General features: G+C 45.0%; 1 protein-coding gene across 3 annotated transcripts in view; it reads right to left on the bottom strand.

Moving 5' to 3' along the window:
- Window positions 1–22,028, bottom strand: part of zmat4a (zinc finger, matrin-type 4a) — a 173,258-nt gene that overhangs the window by 10,809 nt on the left and 140,421 nt on the right. Inside the window, exon 7 of one of the 3 annotated variants that reach the window (XM_038785611.1) lies at window positions 20,919–20,973. The exons of the other annotated variants lie outside the window; for them this stretch is intronic. Within the exon in view, the coding sequence (XP_038641539.1) occupies window positions 20,955–20,973 (19 nt within the window). The 3' untranslated portion in view covers window positions 20,919–20,954. Of the gene's footprint in view, window positions 1–20,918; window positions 20,974–22,028 lie in introns of those variants that run through there. 3 annotated transcript variants of the gene reach the window in all.

Raw genomic sequence — 22,028 nt, forward strand, 5'->3', positions numbered from 1 at the left:
CATGCATCATTTCAGCAGCTCCCATTTCTCCTCATTAGCACTCTGAGATATTTACATTTAATCCCTGTTTCAAAAACATACAGAGCTCATACAATCCTGGGATTATTGGCTAGAAACAGTTTGAACATTTGCAACAAGCACATCAAGTTACAGGTAAACTGCTGCAAGACACCATCAGCCTTTTTGCAAGGTTACATTTTCCCCTGTAATGAGATCATAGAACATAGAACAGTACAGCACAGAACAGGCCCTTCGGCCCTCGATGTTGTGCCAAACAATGATCACCCCACTTAAACCCACGTAACCCGTAAACCCGTAACCCAACAATCCCCCCATTAACCTTACACTACGGGCAATTTAGCATGGCCAATCCACCTAACCCGCACATCTTTGGACTGTGGGAGGAAACCGGAGCACCCGGAGGAAACCCACGCACACACGGGGAGGACGTGCAGACTCCACACAGACAGTGACCCAGCCGGGAATCGAACCTGGGACCCTGGAGCTGTGAAGCATTGATGCTAACCACCATGCTACCGTGAGGCCCCGTGAGATCCTACAATAAATTTGCAGCAAAGGGTTTTGGCTCATGCTGATCAGCATTTTAACTCTCTATATTGTCACAATTCATAACCACAAGGTGGATATGATCATTGAACTCAGTGTCCGCCGTATGCCGTTTGGATTTCTCTCAACTTGGCTATTTTCATTGGACACGACTGCAATTTGAAGTTTGTTGGAAATAGTAAGGGTGAGGGTTCCCCATGGGTAATGCAAAAACATGTACCAGTTATCACCTTGCTGCAATGAGAGGTAGTACAACCACCAATTCCAAATATTTCAGAAAATGTCAACACCCAGGAGAGGTCCTTATTCACTTCAGCATCAGATCGATATTGTGTACTGAAATAACACATGCTTCCCATAATCCAGCCCCCCTTCTGGAGTGAGTCGAGTAACGTGGTTGATTTTAGAATGGTGATCGCCAGTTTCAGGGTTAGCACATGTCAGTTCGATTTCTTGGGCCGATTAATGCAAAAATATTAAGTCAATATTTTGCCTCGGTTAGTGAGCCTCCAATTAGCTAAACAGCTTCACTCTTTTTTTCAAACTGTAGAGCAGTCAGTCCATCAAGTGCTGTCTTCACTGAGGCCAACTCAGTCTAATTGTGATTCAGACTGGGAACATCCCAGTCTGCATAGCTCAGTGGCATACACCAGGCAATTCGTATTCTTTCCAGTCATGTCGTCCACTGAGACGTCATGACTTCTGAATCGAGGAATATGTTCCTTTAAATAGCTATGAAAGTTAACTGTTACCCGCTGACACTTTGGAGTCTCAAGGTACTGGATGTCTCATTTTTACCTACTGATGAGCCTATCATTTCACATTGGAAATGAAAACAGTGCACAGGACCCTGACACAAAGACGCCAATCTCTTAAAAACAAAAAGCAATAAGCTTGGATTTCAACACAGCAATTATTCATTTAGGCATGTTTTGACAAGTGAACAAGCACTGATCAACTTTTTTATTTTCTTGGCTTCGGCCTTAGGTCCTGGGGGGATTCGAGGAGGTGGGGAGAGGAGAGCTCGAGATGTGTGCTCCTTCGTGGTAAATCCGCTACTGCTTCATACTGTGTAGAGCCTTGGGACATTTTATTATGTTAAAGTGATTACATAAATTCAAGTTGCTGTTATAGAACAGTACAGCACAGAACAGGCCCTTCGGCCCTCGATGTTGTGCCGAGCAATGATCACCCTACTTAAACCCACGCAACCCGTATACCCGTAACCCAACAATCCCCCCATTAACCTTACACTATGGGCAATTTAGCATGGCCAATCCACCTAACCTGCACATCTTTGGACTGTGGGAGGAAACCGGAGCACCCGGAGGAAACCCATGCACACACGGGGAGGACGTGCAGACTCCACACAGACAGTGCCCCAGCCGGGAATCGAACCTGGGACCCTGGAGCTGTGAAGCATTGATGCTAACCACCATGCTACCGTGAGGCCCCTGTTGCTGTTGTTGAGATGAGAATTGTTGGTCCAACTGGCAGTTCAAATCATGAAATCCCTACAGCACAGAAGGAGGCCATTTGGCCCATCAAGTCTGCACCGACTCTCTGAAAGAGCCCCCTCCCTTGGCCCACTCTCCTACATTATCACCATAACTCCACCTATCCTGCAGATCTTTGGACCCTAAGAGACACCTTAGCATGACCTATCCACCAAACCTGCAGATCTTTGGACTGTGGGAGGAAACTGGAGCACCTGGTGGAAACCCACGCAGACACGGGGGAGAAAGCGCAAACTCCACACAGATAGTGACCTAAGGCTAGAATTGAACCTGGGTCCCTGGTATGTGAGGCAGCAGTGTTAACCACTGTGCCCTCCTTTGATATTTAAGCAGGGGGGGGAAGGCAAGTGACAGAAAACTAAAGTAAAATGATACGGTCATCAAAGATGGCATGCAGTATTAGGTGGAAGATAAGATGCGGGATTCTCCGATAATGGGGCGTTTTACCACAGCTTCATCTGGCCCTGAGGAGCAGCGATCCTGCGCCGCACAGGTGGCCAGCACGGCACTGGAGCGCTTCATGCAGCTCCAGCTGCCGATTCGAGCGGCAGCACAGGCAGTGCGGGTCCGCGTATGTGCGCCACGGGTCCACGCATGTGCGCCATGGCCAGCGCGAGTCTGCGTAAGCGCATGGGTTGCCTTCTCCGCACCAGCCCCAGGGCAACATGGCAGAGCCCTACGGGGCCAGACGCGGAGGAACATAGGCCCCCCGGGATTAGCTCGCCCGCCCATTGGTAGGCCCCGATCGCGGGCCTGGCCACCGCGGGCCTGGCCATCGTGGACCCCCCCCCCACCCCCAGAGTTGGATTCCCCCTCCCTCACACCAGGATAGCCCCTACAGCGTGAACGCTGGTGGGTAGGACCACACGCGAATGACGCTGGCGGGACTCGGCGGGCACTTGGCCCGACAACACCGGCGGGCCGCGTTGAGCGAGCCCCCGACTGGCGGCGCGGTCGGCGGAGAATCGCCGGACAGGGGTCGGAGCGGCAGTGCGTAATTCGCGTTGTTTCCCCCCCCCCGCCCCGGCGATTCTCCAACCCAGCGTGAGGTCGGAGAATCCCGCCCAAGTTGTCAGTTGAGGACACAAGCCAGCAGCCAATGGGGAATGAATGTATGTGGAAGATGATAGTACCGCTGCGGTCCAACTCAGATGATCTGTTTTCTTCTGGTTCAGTGACAGCACATTCAGAGTGACTTTGTGCGACCACAGAATATCTCCAATGTCTGGCCCTGAAACCCATCAATTACAAAAGGCCATTTTGCAGACTAAAATGTTCCTTTAATGGAGAACCACTGAAATCATGGGTTTCTGTTGCAAGGGAAATACATTTTAGGAAAGCCTTTTTGAACATATAGTTTCGTCTCCCTTGAAATGAAAATCGTCTCCCTTCCCTTAAGCAGTTTGAGAATTCCACTTCAAAATCACGGTGGAAATGTTGTTTGATGGACATTTTTATTTTTACAAGTTTAATTGAACGATCAGACCATCTCTGATATCATTGTCACAAGTTCATGTCAAGTGGGACAGTTTTACTCATTTTCAGTGAGCTTGTTCTCTTGAATTTACATTCAAATAGGAAATTCAATCTCCACGAGTACAGTACGAGTGTGTTGGGCTTGAGTTCCCCTCTATCTGTAGAAACAAACAGCCACCAAATGTGCAGGACCAGTATTTTGTGTTGATAAAATTGAACCTAAAAGGCTAGTAATGACACGGGATCATTAATGTCCTATCGGGCAGGAAATCTGCCATTCTTACCTGGTCTGACCGACATGTGACTCCAGATCCACAGCAATGTGGCTGACTCTTGACTGCCCTCTGAAATATCCTCGCGAGCCACATGAAGTCAATACCATTACCGTTTCACAATTAAAAACAAAGTCCAAAGTGCTATTTTCCCAACAGCAGAGTACCGAACATGTTCTTGTTGGAAATATCCCTTTGGAGTTTAAAATAAAAGCATAGAGGTCAGAACAGTTCATGTCACTTGAATTTGAAACTACTGGCTTTTGGGAATTCACGAAGGACAAAAATTGTTGGAGTTCCTGTCTGCCTGAGTCGTGTGGCATGAAATCTGTCATTTTGTACTTGGATACCTCCAGTTGGTGCTTGACATCAATGTCTCCACATTTAGCATTCTCTGGAAACTGCTAGAGATTTGTGCTTACATAGTAAGATGAGGTCTCGCTGTGCCCTTTTTCCATGTGTCTTGGATGTTGACAGTTTTGTGACCCCCCCCCCCCGCGCATGATTTACAGATAAACTTCAGATGCATTGCTCCGTTACAGGTCTGACAGTGTTTTTCTTCCCCATGAGAACCACATGAAATCTATAATTCCCAATGAGAACCACATGAAATCATTCTAAGAAATCTGGCAATATTTCCTATAATTATGGTGTGGAGGTGTTGTAGTTCTGTGAAACTTCTCAAACAACATTGAACACACTTATTCTGGAGGTCACAAGGAATTGCATCTGGTTGGTGATCAGCTATTATCGCAATTATTATTTACACCTTCCATTATTCCATAGAAAAGGACCATGCTGGTTATGAAACAGAATGTTAAAGAAAGCAAATCGCAAGACAAGGGTTGACAGCTGTGTCAGCTGCCAGTAATACTGCTGTACTCAGTTTGCCACCCCATCCAACCAATACAACACTATTGAGCTGCCTTTAATTCCCACTGTATATTCAAATTATGTAAAGAGTGGTTAATGACTCCAAGCTGACAGCTGGGAAAATAAGTATCCCTGTTGGTATGAGGCTAGACTTTGACAGAAGTGATTTTCAACAGCGAACCATCTGACACAGTGAATAGCAGTTTCAAGGGGCTGGGAGGCTTGCATCTGTGGGGACATGAGCATGAAGAAAATGATGGCTCACCAGCTGATTCGCCGGGACAGCGCTCGCCAGCCTCCTGCTAACAAGTTGGAGCAGAATTTCAGCTGTACTTGCTCAGCCAACCCCAGCCAGCTCCAATAATGGCGCCGAGGAGACCAGCCCCAGGATTTGGGGACTCTGACCTAGGGAGGCTCCTAGTCATGGTGGAGGCCAGGAGGGATGTGTTGTTCCCCTGAAGGTCCGGGAGAGTGAGCCACAAAGAAACCAGTGCTGCCTGGGATGAGGTGGCAGCAGCCTTCAAGTTGGGGAGTGTGACCAGGAGACTGGCCTTCAGTGACGGAAAAGGTCAACGACCTACGCCGGGCAGCATGAGTGAGCTGACACAATGCCCCCAGGCGACCCCCACCCCTCTCTGCCCCCCCCCCACCATAGCGAACCACACGTGTGGATAATGATGCCCTCTTTGTGTCTCCTCAGGAAAAGCTCGCCTATAATTGGCGGGAGAGGGCATGGAGTGACAGTGGGGTGCTGGGCATCAGAATCCTCACCTCATTCAAGGACTGGGCCTTGGAGGTGACTTGTGGTCGAGGTCAGGGTGGTCACCAAGGCGGAGGCTGGCGGATGCCGCAGAGGTGAGGAACCACCAGGCTTCACCCAGAGGACCTGTCAAATGTGAGTACTTACTGACTGATCCATTCCCTGCCATTGACCACATGTCCATTCTCCCGCAGGTCCTCCAGCCCGGATGGTTGGCCCATCCCGGGCGACCCCCTCTCCTGACTCCGAGGAGACCACCTCGGAGGAGAGCTCTGTGGATGCATCTGTTATAGTCGCAGCACAGCTGTCATCCCCACCCTCCACCAGCGTAGATACACATAACAGTGAGAAATACTAGTGGACAGGTTCTTCGGGCACAATCTGCTGAGCAACACACTGCTGCTGATGTACATCAGGTCAAGGCTGGAACCCCCAGACGAGGCAGTAGTCGGAGGGTTGCTTGATCCCAGGACGGAGCTGGATCCCAGCTGATGCTGAGCCTCTGGAAGTGGGTTACCCGAAGCTGATAGAGACGATAGGGAGCGGCCGGGAAATTCAGAGGGAGATGTCAGCGTTGCTCCAGCAGATCCATAGGAGTCCCAGAGGCTTCGGGCGCAGGAGACTGTGCCGGCAATGAGTGGAACCAAAGTCAACACTGCCAAGATGGCGACCACAGTGCAAAGCCTGGTGCACAACGTCGGCACCTTGAAAATATCCAAGGCGTTGCGCGGATGGTGACGGCCATGACTGAGGCCATGCAAGCTGGTGGCATTGGATGGTCAAGAGACTCTTCACTTTGCTAACATTCTGTGTCTCTCCCCCTTCCCCCTATAGAGACATGGATTTTGGACTAGCTACACTTGCTATCTATATTGCCGTTGCTGCCATTGCAGATGCACAGTAAAGGGTACGCCAGAATCAGCCCAGGAAGGACCCGCCCCAGAAGAGCAGGGACTAGCGGTGAGGCTCAAGTGCCAGCCATCCAACAGGCTGAGGAGGAGGTGAAGGAGGCGTTGCATCAGACCATGTCTATATGGTTGGCACCTGTCCTTCTAGGAGCTGCCGGACCATGTGTGCCACTGATGACTCTGGCTCACGAGGGAGACTGTAGGGATTCTATGATTACCATCACACCCAGCAGTCAAAAGAGGGACCCAAAGCAGGGGAAATGACTGACTCATCCCTGAAGGGGAACCACAGAAGTCCCAGTCCACAACAGGAATACACACCAACTGTTTGGGCCTGAAAAAGTAAAGGTGCAAACAAAAATAAACATTAACTCACACCAAGGGACCTTCCTCTAACATAGTGAGGACAGAACTAATCCTACCAATCCCTCATCCCACTCCAGCTCTGCTCATCCTCCCCCGCAAGGACACAGTGGGCGAAAGAGACTGTAGACAAATCCCTAACTCAGCATAACTTGAAAAAAATTCTGAAATCAGGATAACCAACGGTGCAGGACATCGTACCCTGAATATTCACTTCCCTGCAAGCAATTATGCTGACAACAAAATTATTAGAGAGTAAAGTTCAGGATAACAACTAACATGCGAGGAAGGTATCAAGATAATGACTTCTCCACCGTTCCATTAAGAATGTGGAATCAAGGATAAAGCAGGAACAAAAACATCGAGCAATATTCAGGATCTTCCACGGATTCCAGTGATTGAAACATGAAACCTCATTGTTTCCAGCAGGCCATCTCACTTAAGCAAAGACAAGGGGGGCAAGTGAGGTGGGGGGGGGGCCTTGACCAGCATCAGGAACAAGACATCGGACCAGGGGTTGCGAGGCCAATCCCACCCCCCGGTCTCAAAGACAGCGTTAAATATGCTCCATTGATGGTGCTCCCTCTGCAACAAGACGTGTGCCTCCAACGCCTTCATGAAAACGTCCCGCAACTCTTGAACTTGGGCACTGATGACTTATACCGCAGAGCCCAGACATTCAGGCGGCTTAATATTATCGTTAGCAGCCAGTATCTGTTGGTGCACACAGCACCATCAGGATGGGAGACCTCCCAAAAGTAACTGCGCCATTGAAGGCAAGGCCCCACCCCAACTCCTTCCAGCCACCATGGATCAATGAGGGTTTAAGCATTTTGTCTCGATTCGAAAGTGCCAAAACACTGACCAACTGGCATAGTAAAAACTATGCAGACCAAGAAAAGACATAAAGTAAATGTGCACACGGATAAATAAAAAAAAGGTTAAAAGGTGAGCAGAGCTGGAGCTCACAAAAGACACAGCCGCTCACACACTCACCACGTGACACCCCATGTAAGAGCTTTGACACACGTGAAGTACCGTGAACAGTTCTGGCCTTCAAATTACAAAAAAGAACGTAGAATTGCTCAAGAAAACACAAATAAAAGACTAAATAAAGGAGGAAAAGGGGACCGAGTGATTACAACTATCAGGAAAGACTGAGCCAGCTGGAAGTTTTTTTTAAGGGTAGACGGTCAGGTGATTTCATAGCGATCTTTAATAGCGCTCACTGGGTCAGAGGTCGAGCTGTTTCCATTCCGGAGGAGTCCAAAATTATGGACTATAAATACAAGATGGTTCACAATAAATTCACGCAGGAACTCAGGTGAAACGTATTTATTCAGAGACTGATATGGAACTTGCTGATAAATGGAGTAATTCAAGTAAATAATATGAGTGCATTTAAGGGAAAGGCAAATAAGCGAGAGGGGAGCTGCAGGACACATCAATCGAGTGAGATTAATTGAATAAAATGGGAGCAGGTCTGTGGAGCACATTAACACTGGCATAGGCCTGTGGAAAATCCCAGTTTCTCTGTTGTAAATTCTGTGTAATCTAATCTCAGGTTGATAAATTAATCAAGCTTTGCCCTTATTATCCGGACCCCTCAATTCAGATTGCTGCTTTTTAATTGCTCTTAGCTATCCATTATTCAGTGTAATTTGTTAAAAAAACAGATGGCATTTTGGAAACTGGCACAAGACGTGCTGTAGTGCTCTTGTTTATATCGCATCAGGTTGTCCTACTGACAATCTCTTCCTCCTGTGGGAATGAGCTGCTCTTGCTAACTTCAGTGAAGCGTATCGATGACAACCACTCAGCTTAATTTAACGCAACTGCACCGTATTAAAGGCACAAAACACAAAGGGAGGGAGATCTGAATTTGAGACGAATGATGATTAAAGTCAAATGGCACAACCTTTGGAAACTTGGCATCCTCCCCAGTGAAGAAATGGGCCTTATTATTAATTGGAAAGCCTTGAAGGCAACTTTTAATGGCATACAAATTTAAAATAGAGGAAATCAGTGCACTTGGAAGCATACAGGTTTAGGATTGCCAGTGCTTTTACAGAAACACAGCTCAATACATCAGTTCTGTTCTATTACATTAGTTCTTTCTTTCCCATGGAGCTGTTGCATTTTAAATTAATCGGCAGCTCCTGGCACTGTGTACGCAAAGATTGGCACAGGCTGGAGATGAGAAGGTCCTGACTGCAGAGACCCAGTTTCATCTTCAGACTTTGAGCGACACAGACCAAGGCACACTTTCCCTCCATATGAACGTTGGACTTTTATCCAGTAAGCACGTTTGACTGACGAATGTTTGATTTTGCATTCCAGCAAGCCACGTTTCTTACACTGAACGCTACAGGTCCAGAACTACACCCTTCTAATCTCCAGTGTCGGCGGTGTGTAACAATCTGGGGCAGGTTACCGAAAACCCATGCATTAATTTTAAATTTATACTCGGGTCTCGACAGAGATGAAGAAAAGTTTTGCAGAAACAGAAAATGTTTGAAGCACATTGCAAACGCACTGAAGAGAGTCAGAAAAGGTTTAAATGGTTCCAGGAATTAGAAACTTAAGTTATGCAGCTAGATTGGAGAGGTTGGGACTGTTCTTCTTGGAGAGAAGAAGGTTAAGAGGAGATTTGATAGAGATGTTCAAAATCATGAAGGGGATGAACAAAGTAGATAGAGAGAAAATTGTTCCCATGTGTAAAAGGATCAAGAGGGCACAGATTTAAAGTGATTTGCAAAAGAAGCAATTGTGATCGAAGAAATAAACTTTTCACACAGCGAGTGGCTCGGGTACGGAATGCACTGCCAGGGTGTGCTGGAGGCAGATTCAATCGAGGCATTCAAGATGATTACTTGAATAGAAACAATGTGCAGGGTTATGGGGAAAATGCAGCAGGGTGGCACTAAGTCATGATGCTCATTTGAAGAGTGTTGCAGACACAATGGGCCAAATAGCATAACAAGTCTGTGATACTGTGAAATACTCAACAGGTCAGGCAGCATCTGTGCAGAAACAGAGTTAATGTTTCAGGTCAATGCCTTTCATCAGAATTGGACATCAGGGAAGGGAGTGCAGCAAGCTCAGAGACAGGTTGGAGTGAGTGAGGGGAGCAGAAGGCTGGTGTGACTCTGGCAGTTCACAATGAAAAGACCAAGAGAGGAGAAGAGGACAGGGTGAGTGGTCCAAGTGGAGGGAGAATATAAGGGTCCACTGTCATGGGGTGCACACCCTTCCGTATTTGATACGGAAGTGAAGCTGATGGAAGATGAGCTTAACATCGTGCCGGGCTTAAGATTCATTGAGTTGACGAATGGAGCCGAAGCCTTTATTCAGGTCAGAGCATTCAGGATCAAAGACTGGAAGGCTGGAGGTTACTGTGAACTCATGGCTCGGGCTGAGATTAGAAGAATTGATGGGGACGGAGGGAAGTGAAGGAGAAGAAAGAGCTGGATGGACTTGTACCCATGAGTCATAGTAGCTTACAATTCTTCACACCGGAAAGGAAACAAAAGGTTTTCCGTTATGGTATCAGATGTGGTGAAGGATGAAATTATACTGCAGTTGGCATGACTGAAGGAAGAGATTGAGAATGTGTATGCAAGGGCAGAATGGTGGCGCAAGTGGTTAGCACGGTTGGTGCCGAGGTCCCAGGTTCGTTCCTGACTCTGAGTCAGTCTGTGTGGAGTTTGCACATTCTCCCCGTGTTTGCGTGGGTTTCTCCCCCTCAACCGAAAAGATGTGGATTGGCCTCGCTAAATTGCCCCTTAATTGGAAAAAATGAATTGGATACTCTAAATTCATATTTTAAAAAAAGAGAATGCGTATGCAGGATCAACCAAGAATCACAGGACATGACAAAAGTTGCTTTCGGAAAAGTTGTCTATTCAAGAAATATTTGTCATTGAAAGTGAATCAGAAACATGAAGAATGGAATTTTAATAGAAATCCACGTGTAGGGGAAAAATATATATGAGGTGGCTCTCGTGAGAGTGCTAAAATTGTTCCCTTTTCTCTCAGTTTCAGGGGCATTTTTCTTTTGAAAACCCACATAATTAATGGGGTAAGGATCCTATATGAGTCAAATGCTCAGAAATGTCAGGGGAAAGAAGGTGGACAGCAGACATTCATTGGTGAAATTGGAGGCCTCACAGAGTTCATCGGCAGATAAAATTGTGGAGTCAGCCTCTGCGGTACTTTTGAGTACCGTGGCTAAGGAATTTGATAAACACTGACGTGTTGTGTCGGAGGACCTCCGGAAATCAATGGAGGAGGCCTCAGCCCCCATCCAAGCTGCTCTGGAGAAGACTAATGAAAACGTGAAAGCCCATGGAGCCACGATAAAGGATATGGAAGTGGCCCTTTCAAGACACAGTGATCATATTACTCCATTGAAAGCGGAGATATCTTTTGTGGCTGAAGCAAACAAATCATTGAAGACCAAGTTAAATGATTTAGAGAATCATCCGGGAGGCAAAATGTTTGAACTGTGGGGCTGCCAGATGGGATGGAAGGCCCAATGCACATGGAGTACTTTGCAGAGATGTTTGGGAAGATAGTGGCGGAGGGTGGATTCGCATCTCCTCCTGAGTTGGATCGAGCCCACCGTACAGTCCGGCAGAGGCTTCGTCTTGAGTTCTACCACGTGCGCTAATAGTAAAGTTTCATAGCTTCAAAGACAAAGAGCGTGTTCTGAGATGGGCAAGGGAGCACGTGGCTTCAAATGGAAAGACCATGCCATTAAGTTTTACCAAGATGTGGGAGCAGAGCTGGCGAAGAAGAGTGTTGCATTCAACAAAGCAAAGGCCGCCCTGTCCAAAGTGGCGTTCGGTTCAAAAGTGGTGCACCCGGCGTGGATTAAAGTGACTTTCAAGGGAAAGGATGATTTATTTGATGTGCCGGGAGAGGGGGGCTCCTTTGTTAAGAAACATGACCTTATTGAATTGTTGGGGTTCCATTTTTATTTTTGTATTTTCTTGTTCTTGTTGAATCGTTACAGTTTGGGCTGAGGTTTGGGGTTTAGTTTTATGTGGGGTTCTGTTCAGATTGGTTATAAAACTATATTGCTCCCTTTAGAGCACAATGGTTTATGGGGCTTTAATATGTTGTTGTTTGTATACATTTTTCTTAGTTCTAGTTGGGAGCCTTCCTGATAACCTAACAGTTAGCTAATGGGAGCAGTGTTGAAGGGTTGGCTGCAGCTCATTACAGTAGTTTTCTTAGATAATCAGCTAAGAGTTCTCGTATGCCTATTTGGGTGCGGTAGTATTAGAGGGCAAGGGGGGGGGCGGTCAGGGGATGGGGCTAGTTTGCCGACGGTGCCTGCAGATGGATTACTTTTGGGATTTGATTTGGTGGCCATTTTGGGTGGGCCTGGGTTGTTGTACCTTTTATCTTTGGGTAATCTCTCTTGGGTGGAAATGGCTGATTCGGGATTGGGGAGGCGGCGGGGGGCGATGGGAGATCCTCCAATTTGTTTGGTCATCTGGAACATCAGGAGAATTGAATGGCCCAGTGAAAAGGTCGAGAGTATTTGCTCACTGAAAGAGTTTCAATTTCGATGTGGTGTTTTTGCAAGAGACTCATTTGCAGGTCAGGGACCAGATAAGGCTACGAAAAGGGTAGGTAGGACAAGTCTTTCATTCGGGCTTTGATGGTAGGGCCATATTAATTATGGTTCAGTTTTCTGCATCTAGGATCTTGGCCAACCACAATGGCAGACCTGTAATCGTTTGTGGCTCTTTGGCAGGCACTCTGGTGGTTAAATCTATGGCCCAAACTGGGACTGTATGAATTTTGTTAATAATCTGCTGGCCTCCCTCACCAGTTATTTTGGGTGGGGACCTAAATTGTATTCTGAACTGAAGTCTGGATCAATCCAAGCTCAAATCTCTGACTCCATCAGGGGTGACCAGAGCTTTGTTGTTTTTCCTGGAGCAGATGGGAGGGTCAGGGGGATGTAGATCCTTGGCGTTTTTGCAGGCTGGTGTCAAAGACTTTTCATTTTTCTTATTTGGTATACTCATCAGGTATACTCGCAGTTCGTTTTTTTTTGTGGTGGATAGGTCTCTCCTCCCATCTCTGCTGGTGGCTGTGTATTCAGAGATTGTCATTTCAGACCTTGTTGATTTCCCTCCCAGCGTCCGTCATGGAGGTTAGACACAACATTATTAGCGGACAAGAAAGTTTGTGAATCACACCTTCCATGCTGTGGGAAGCCCTTCATGTAGTTCTCAGGGGGAGATTATCTCCTGTAAATCACACATAGCAAAGTCAGTGAGGGCAGAGCAGCAGAGACTGGTGGACTTCCTTTTTGAGATGGACCACCAGAACTCACTTGCCTCTATCCCAGAGATGTTGGCAAGTAGGAAAAAGCTACAAACACAATTTGAGCTGGAGGGCCAGCTGTGATGCTCGAGGGGCATGTTTTATGAATATGGGGAGAAGGCCAGTTGCCTTTTAGCTCACCAGCAGAAGAAACAGGGGGCTTTCCGGGAGATTGTACAGGTACATAACTCGAGCAGCAGACTGGTTTCTGTCCTTCTTCAGGTTAACGTGGCTTCTGAATCGTTCTATCGGCCTTTCTAAAGATTAGACCCTCCAGCTGAGGGATCGGCCATGCATCATTGCCTTTCTCTCTGGTAAGGTTTTCCCTAAATCCAGTGGTGGTGTTCACCCTCAGAATTTGGAAGCCGGAAAGCCCCAGAACACAGTGTTCAAGGATGCGGACCATTGATGCAGGACATTGTCCCCTTTATCCTGATCCCTGTGTAAAACTCTTGAGTTCTCAGATGCAAGAGTCAGTCAAATTGACCTTAGTATTTCAAGGACCTTGGCTATCTTTTTGTGAAATTTACACCAAGTACACTTTTTAAAGATGTAACCAACTCTCCTGCTTAACATCATGCTTCATAAAGGGCATAGTGCTGCAATTCAAATCCATTTTGAATGCAGATGCAATAACATGTGGAGCCCACCTGTGTTATCCTATTAGTCAATGTGAAAATAGTGGTTAGCAAAGTTCTTTCAAACAGAACTGTGCATCAATAGTTTTAATAACTGTAATTTATCATGCTTTCATTTTGCAAACTTGAATGGGTTTATAGATATTTAAATGCAAAGGGAGAGTACTTTGTTCATTTTAATGAGGTGTAGACCTGCATTATGTCTTCAAGCTTATTTGCCTTGTGCTGTTTGCAACACAGGAGAGCAAATAATCGGACTGAACCTCAATTAGAAGTGGGACAGGAATAAATTTGATGATTTATGATCAGTCTTCCTTGTATTGTTACTCATTATCCACGTGCAGGATGTTTGCAATATCATCTGCTAACATTGTTCAAGATGTGTAATGAAAATGTCTGCAGCATTAATACAGTGCCAGATCAATATTAATGACTCGCTAATATAATAATTCTTCTGTTTTCAATTAAAGGTAATGAAATTAAAGTTACTGAGTGGTTTGCTCTGTTTGAATATGAGTGGCTTTATCCTGTTTGAATTTCAGGAACCTGGGGGTTAGGAAATTGCTGCATTTAATACAATTCCCACATTAGTTAAGAAATGCGAAATCAAAACACAAGATTTGTTCATACCAGCAACAATGGATTTCATCCTGTTGCTCCATAGTACAGATCTCGGCTGCCGACAAAAACAAATGTTGGCCAATCCTGCAGCACAAACCGTTCTTTCCACCGCTAGACAGGAGGATAGAATGCCACAGCATGCCCTGATGGTGGAAGGATGCAAGGAAGCAATGTGTGTGCAGCAGCATGCCATTTACAAAACCCCTCCACGCCGAAAGAAAAGGCATGGGGGAATGTGCGCTCGACACCTCAAATTGTGGGTTTGCGACTCCCGAGGCAGATGTCAGGACACAGAACGAATGTGCAGTTCTGTGTAAACCGGGGTCAGTTTGGTGGGAAGCCCACCACATGCTTGAGCTGCCTCAACACCACAAATGCCATTGCGTCAGAGTACCACAATTTTCAGCATGTGAATGGCTTTGGTCATGAGCTGGATATTAACGCCTAGCTAGTTCTTGCGGCACCATCCAGCCTGCTCCTCCTCCATCTTTTTTCAAAAATAATCTTTATCAACGCTGCAATGAAGTTACTGTGAAAAGCCGCTAGTCGCCACATTCCGGCGACTGTTTGGGTACACAGAGGGAGAATTCAGAATGTCCAATTAATCTAACAAGCACTTCTTTTGGGACATGTGGGAGGAAACCGGAGCACCCGGAGGAAACCCACGCAGATACGGGGAGAACATGCTGACTTCGCACAGACAGTGACCCAAGCCAGGAATCGAACTTGGGACCCTGGAGCTGTGAAGCAACTATGCTAACCACTGTGCTACCGTGCTGTCCCCCAGCACGAGCTCGAGCCCTCTTGTCCAACAAGCCACCCAAATCTATACTGATGGAGAGGCAGATTCCTGAGCAGTGGTTCTCTGACATTAGCAGCTACTCATAATGGGAGAACACTCTGGCATGAAAGACTCTCTTTCCATGTGCTCAAAAACAATTAGTCAATCATTACCCAACAACTGTTCATCCTTAACCTCAATGGTGTCATTGACGGGCAGCATTGTGGCGCAGTGGTTAGTTAGCACTGCTGTCTCACGGCACCAAGGACCTGGGTTCGATCCCGGCCCTGGGTCACTGTCCATGTGGAGTCTGCACATTCTCACTGTGTTTGCGTGGGTTTCACCCCCACAATCCAAAAATGTGCAGAGTAGGTGGATTGGCCATGCTAAATTACCCCTTAATTGGGGAAAAAAATGAATTGGGTATTTGAAATTTAAAAAAAACTACATCATTGACTTTACACTAACAGTTAAAATTGTTCCTTCGACCAGGTTCTGGTCACTTGTTCCAAAATCTGCTCATGTGTCTTGGTGCCAACATTGTTTGTTCACACTCCTGTGCAGTGCCAGAGGACATTTCGTGTTCGAGATGCTATATAAATGCATTTTTGTTAACAGCTCTAGACTACAACATGCAATAACAGGTAAATGGGGGTCCAGCCTAATCTTTGCTGCATCTGGTCAGAGCTTTGTTGCTGGTCAGAATTAGCTTCCTACTCCCACACACCAATATTAATTGGGAACATATCACCAAGCCTTAGTTTAAAGTAATTCATGAAAATATGGAACGAACAACAAAAAATAGGTGGTAAATTTTGACTCGCAGAGAATTCTAAGTTTTTTTCTTACAATTTTTCTGGCTGATTCGTGATCACCAGAATTAAAAATTTAATGGGGTCCTGGACTCCATTCCTCTCCACCCTGCCACTCCAATCCACTTAAACATAAATATTCACATTCACTTGTAACAGTACAGCAAATTACATTCCAATACACTATATTTAAGTGAACCTAACCAGTGGTTTTATGCAGCTTTCCTACATTATACTGCAGTTTACAGGGCTCAAACAGGTCTGAGCCCTGTCGGCCTTTCTGCTTGGAAAGTGTTGCCTGTTTCCCCCAAACACTTCAGGGTAAAGGATCATTGACAATCTCAACTTCTTGTATTTAACGTGATGGATTTTGAAATAAGGCACTCAAGAGAAGGTTAGAAGGAAATCCAGGTAACATTGCAAAAAGGGGCAAAAATCGCACAAACTAATCTGAGAACAAGCAGAATGTGCAGAGCAAACTGAGTCACGGAAAGTAGTCAGAGAAAAAAAAAACAAGTGCTTTGCACTGCACTGGTGTAATATGTACACTGCAATGTACCAGTGCAGCCTAGAACATGTAAAATGTTGTGCTAAATCCTGCATCTGTCATATAAGTTGATCGTACTTATTCTCCGCATCTTCTCAAGTTGCTTTAAGTGTTTTTATTTATTAAGGGATATGCAGCCATAGACACCTCGTGATTCAAATTTGCTCATTGCACTAAAAGAGGAATTATCTAATCGTTTGAATAAACAGTGGAGCACAGCAAAATTAAAATATTTTAACTGAATTTGAATTGAGAAGTGGCAGGTTTATATTTGAGGGATGTCTTGTGTAACAGTGGGTAGCGACGCTTGCCTCTGAGCCAGAGGCTCCGGGTTCAAGCTATGAAGGCCAAGGAAGGTTTATTCAAAACACTCAAACAGGTTGAATGTCGTCCGGAAAAATCCTTCCAACACGGGTGGTAAGAGTGGAAGAGATTTCTAGTTGGCCATGTGGTGGAAAGAAAGTTGGCATCTCTCCCATCACTGTCCACAGCTCTAGACTACAACCATGCATTAAAAGGTCATGTTGCCATAGCAACTTGGACTCCCTGAGCCAATTGTAACACACACATATATTTATATTTATCTTTGAAAGTGTAAATCTTCCACAATAATAGAGTTTAAGTAATTGTAATGTTAAATATTTTTCAAGTTGTATGGAGATGTCACGGAAAACTGGAACCATATTTGATTTGAAAACGTATTTGAAGAGAATCTTAAGAGCGTTCAGGTTGCAAATGCTGTATCTGTGTAGGAATTGGAGCCTGCATTGCCTCCAGTTATACTGGCACCAAACCACAAATAAATATAGTGAGCTGTTAAACCAATTGCTTTCACAGCTTAACTCATTAACATTACCTTGTTCTTCAACGGATTCATCTTTAGCATATGATCTCAGCAGTGTAAATTATGAGGAACTCGCTTATGTAACTTGTAGCTCCAGTATTTGTGGAGCTGGCCAGTACTTTTGCAGCTCCATCACTTGAGCTTTATCAGGTCAGAAATTTGAAGATCTGACAGGTCTTCAAGTTACATCCACTGCTTTGGCAATCACAACGACAGGGCTAATTGTAGCATTTTACAGTCATAGAATTTCCTTGGAATCAATTTCAAATTATTGCTTGAGGAACATGTGGTTTGGTGACGATTGTCCCTGAGGGAGATAAAGAATGATAAAATCGCAAAATCTAATAAAGTCATAGGTTATAAAATTGTTACGGACAGGAGGGGTAGTTAATTTAAACAGCGCTAATTTCTCCTCTCCCCACCAGTCTGTCATTAGAAAGGTGTTTTTCAATTTGCTTCCCCTTTTATAAGTGGTAACGTAATTCTCAACCCCTCAGTTTTGTTGTGATCCAATTTTTTAGAAATAACACGACGTAAACTTGAAACAGGATGAACCCAAAGGATGAACTCTAGTTACACACACTCAAACGTGGGAGGAGGGGAGCAGCATTTCTCATTTTCACTCAGACAGATCAAAGATTTGAGAAAAGAAATATTGTCGCATCTGAGCCGAGAGTCCTGAATCAAAGTCCAATGAGATATTCCTTAATGGAGGTCTGTAGTTTGAAAACCAATGCTGCATAATTTATTTTCCAGTGGACTTTATTTCTCATGAGGGGATAGGCACACAGAGATGGATCAGTCTTGTATGCTGCTAGATGTTCCAGTAGAACAAATGCAGACGGGGCCAGACAAATCTGGTTTATTTTGTGATGCTTACGGATGGTGAAATGGCAAACTAAGTTTTGCAGTTCCAGAAGGAAATATTACTGGTGCCACAAGCTAAATCTATGTCCCATGAATCCCACCTCTCTCTCTGGTTTTGACAAAGGGAGTGAGCATATTAAATGTTCCAACCATTCAGACTTGAAATGGTGGTCCTTTGTCAAAGCAGACAAATAGGCTTTGGTTGGCCCCTATCTTATGAAAAGCAGATGGTCTTTGTATCATTCTCTTTAAGTCTTTGGTCTCTACAATCCCAAGTTGTTACTGTTTCTTCAGAGATAGTGAGGTATAACTTTCTGTGGAACTGCCAGATAGCTCTTTTTGCTCAAGTGTCACAGGCAGACATCGTTTTAGCCATTTTAAAAGGTCCATGTCCAGTTTCTAAAATCTTAAAGATCAGCTGGGAGGATCTCTGTAAATCTTTTATAAAAACAGACAGTGCAAGGTCTTAGGCCCTTGTCAGCCGAGCTCTGTAACTGATCAAACCTGCAAATCATTTGTGAGATAGTTTATTTGCTATAAATATTGCTCCTGAATTTTGGCACCGTCATTTGTGCTATTGCTGCATGATAGCCAAGCTCGAGAGTTATGCTATTCACCAGCAGGGGGATTTACACATTCGATTCCTGATATGACTTGAACATATAAACTGTAAGTTTTGACCCATCCCTCCCCGACCCACTGCCCACGTGTCTGTGCTGTCATTGATTAACTACTTAAAATGCTCTAGAGCCACAGCATTGGACGACTAAAGGTAATCACACCTGACAAGTGTCGTTACTGCCATTTTCCATTAACCTATGAAATGATATCCCTTGTTCATAACATCAATCCAGTTTGGAATCAATATGCCCATACCTATCCATCATAAAGAACACCTACTTCCACTTCTGTAATATCACATGTATTCAATGGCTGCCAAAACCCTTATCCTTATCCATGCCTTGACCAAATCCCAGAGAGCGGACAGGAACAGAATGCGGTCCCAGTTCAGTTAAGAAGAGTGTAGCAAAGGAAATAAATGCTCCAAACAGGAAAAGGGCTGTGAGGAGCAGACTTGGTGAACAGGGCTCAAGGTAGCACAGAAGAAGCTCTGATGATCCAAGAAGGCAGCCAAAGTTTGGAGACTATGTGCCGCAGCCGTTGAAGCAAGGATATAACTTTGGTGAAGTAGTGTTCTGCTCAAGTCAGCTAAGGTGCTGTATGGATTAGTCAGAATGGAGCAGGCCAGCAGTGGCAGACTTATTGGAGATATGCCAAAGGGGTGGTTAGAGGCATTCAGAACGTGGATTAAAGAGAGCTATGCAGATGTGAAACATCATTCTCCTGGGAGACGTGGGGAGATATGGGGCTGGATTCTCTGATGTCCGCAGGATCGATTTGGTCTTACGACCAGAAAGTCGGCATCGCCACCACACCGATCCTCCGTCCGGTGGGGAGCTAGCAGCCATGCAGCGTAAAGCCCCCAGCTTTAACTGCGGATATGGCTGGAGAATAGCCGGGTCCGTGGCCACGGATGTGCATGGCGGCTGCTGCGCTGTGCATCATGGTGCCAGCCGCACGCAGACCCAGCCTGCCAAAAACTGCCCCCCTCTAACCAGCCTCACCAACCCCGGGTCGTGTTAGGTACACTGGTCTAACACTGGCTGCAACTGGATGCAGCTTAGATCAGAAAGATACTCCCGAGATTGAAGTTAGTTCAATTAGGTTTATTGAACAGCAGTTAAGTTGAACAGATGGCTAAGCAGATGTGTACTGGATGTGGTCCTGAACAGGTCTTTCTCTCTAAAGGTCTATGCAACTAAGTAATCTGTTTGTTAACTTTATTTATAAGTGGCAACTGAACTGTATAGGGTTGCTTAACTGGAGTTCATAGCAGGTACAGTTTAAGCTTTTCTTGTGTTTAAGAACAGTTTAACTGATTATAAAGCTATTTCTTTGAATTTAGTGTGGTTAATTCTGTGTTCAAATTCAAGTTTGTTTTCACATAAACTTCAGGGTCAGAGTCATCACTCCTCGGGTGAAGTATCCTTTCTTCAAATTAAACAAAAATTGTTTGGGGTTCTTGTCTGATATCCGAACAAATGGTGGAGTCTTGTAGGCATCTTAACACTATACTCCTTTAAGATGAAGCTGAATTACCTGAATTTACATTGTGCTTTTCCCAACCTCAGGGTTCCCCACCGTGTTTCATAGCTACTTACTTTTGAAGTGCAGTCACTGCTCTAGTGTGATAATTCCATTCCTTGAACATAGATCAGGAACTGGATAATTTTTTAAAGGGTTTGTACCAAGCTGAAAATAGCAGGAAATGCTTCACAACTTAATTTCAGTGGTGTCTTTGAAGGTTGAATTTATTTTTCTCACAGTAAGCACGGTACCACAGCTGTGGAAGATTTGGAGCTGTCCGTTCCCTGACATTTCCTTCCCTGACAGTGTCTTTTTGTGGCTGGTTTTGACGCTTTGACATTTCCTCGCTGCAAGCTGCTTCTGTACCACGTCCAGGTCGGCATTTCACCAAATTCCTCATGATTTAAAATGTCCTAATTAAGCATTGGCTTTGAAATCGTCTCCAAAATGGGCAATGAACTAAATAAAAATTATTTTAATTGTCATAAATTATCCTGTCAGTTGCAGGGATAGCCATGGTTCTGAAATACATTCTCTGAAGGAAAACAGCCCCGAATAAAAAAGGTAATTTATTTTCTTGTAGGTCACGCTGAATCCTTTTAATTTGTTTTCTGGTCAGATAAACTCTTTATCTCTGCAAGAAAGATAGGATGCAACCATTGTTACAAACATACATTAAATTTGCCAGTACAGTTGAACCCTGGCATGCTCGGCTCTGAAATATTGCATGTGTAGCATAACCTATTAATATTTGTGCAGATGAGTAATTCTGAATCTCTCAAGCAGCTGAAATCCAGCGATTTGATAACAAAACGTCCCCACACTAGGACTGAGAGGCATTAAGTTTTTTGTTTTCAGTGGGGCAATTAAAAAAGAGCAATTGAATGGATTCTTTAGGGAAGCTGAATGGAATTATATTAAACTCACATTAGTACTGAAGAGAGAGGGAAGAGGCGCAAAGCACACATGTAATGAGCTGAAATATTAAATAGGCTGGCAGAATGACTGACAGTATGATTGGCTTTCATAACATTACAATCACAGTGGAACTGACAATGAATTATATGTCAATCACTTATTTGATTTTTCAAAACACCTGCGGAATTGTGATAAAAATAACTGCAGAAATGTCAGAATGATATTCTTATTTGGCTCAACAGAATATATTTAAAAACGAACTTGTCTGCTAATCAATGCACAGCACAAGAGATTGGCTCAAAGCTTTGGAACTTTCAAGCTTTGAACATGGGAGATTTGTTCTAATTGACACTTTTTAATTTTGCTGTGGTGAATGAGCGTCGTCTCCTGCAACAACAACATAAACGACGACCTTGCCAGATCCAGAAAAGGAGAAAAGACCATTCAGCTCAAGTTTAGGTGTTAGCTGCTCTGACAGTGTAATTCTGGCTGAAATGCTATGATTTGGGATGATCGTACAATTCCATCGGGCTTTGTGTCCAGTGGCATATAAAAAGTGTTTTCAGCCAGCGTCAAAAGTGAACGATGGGCCAAATAGTCTCATTGAGAGAAAATTGTTTGATTTGACATCTTGGGGTGACACGGTGGAACAGTGGTTAGCACTGCTGCCTCACAGCGCCAGGGTTTGATTGCAGCCTTTGGTAACTGTATGGAGTTTGCACGTTCTCCCCGTGTCTGCGTAGGTTTCCTCCGATTGTTCCGGTTTCCTCA

Source organism: Scyliorhinus canicula, chromosome 26 (assembly GCF_902713615.1).
Source record: "Scyliorhinus canicula chromosome 26, sScyCan1.1, whole genome shotgun sequence".
NCBI lineage: Eukaryota > Metazoa > Chordata > Chondrichthyes > Carcharhiniformes > Scyliorhinidae > Scyliorhinus > Scyliorhinus canicula.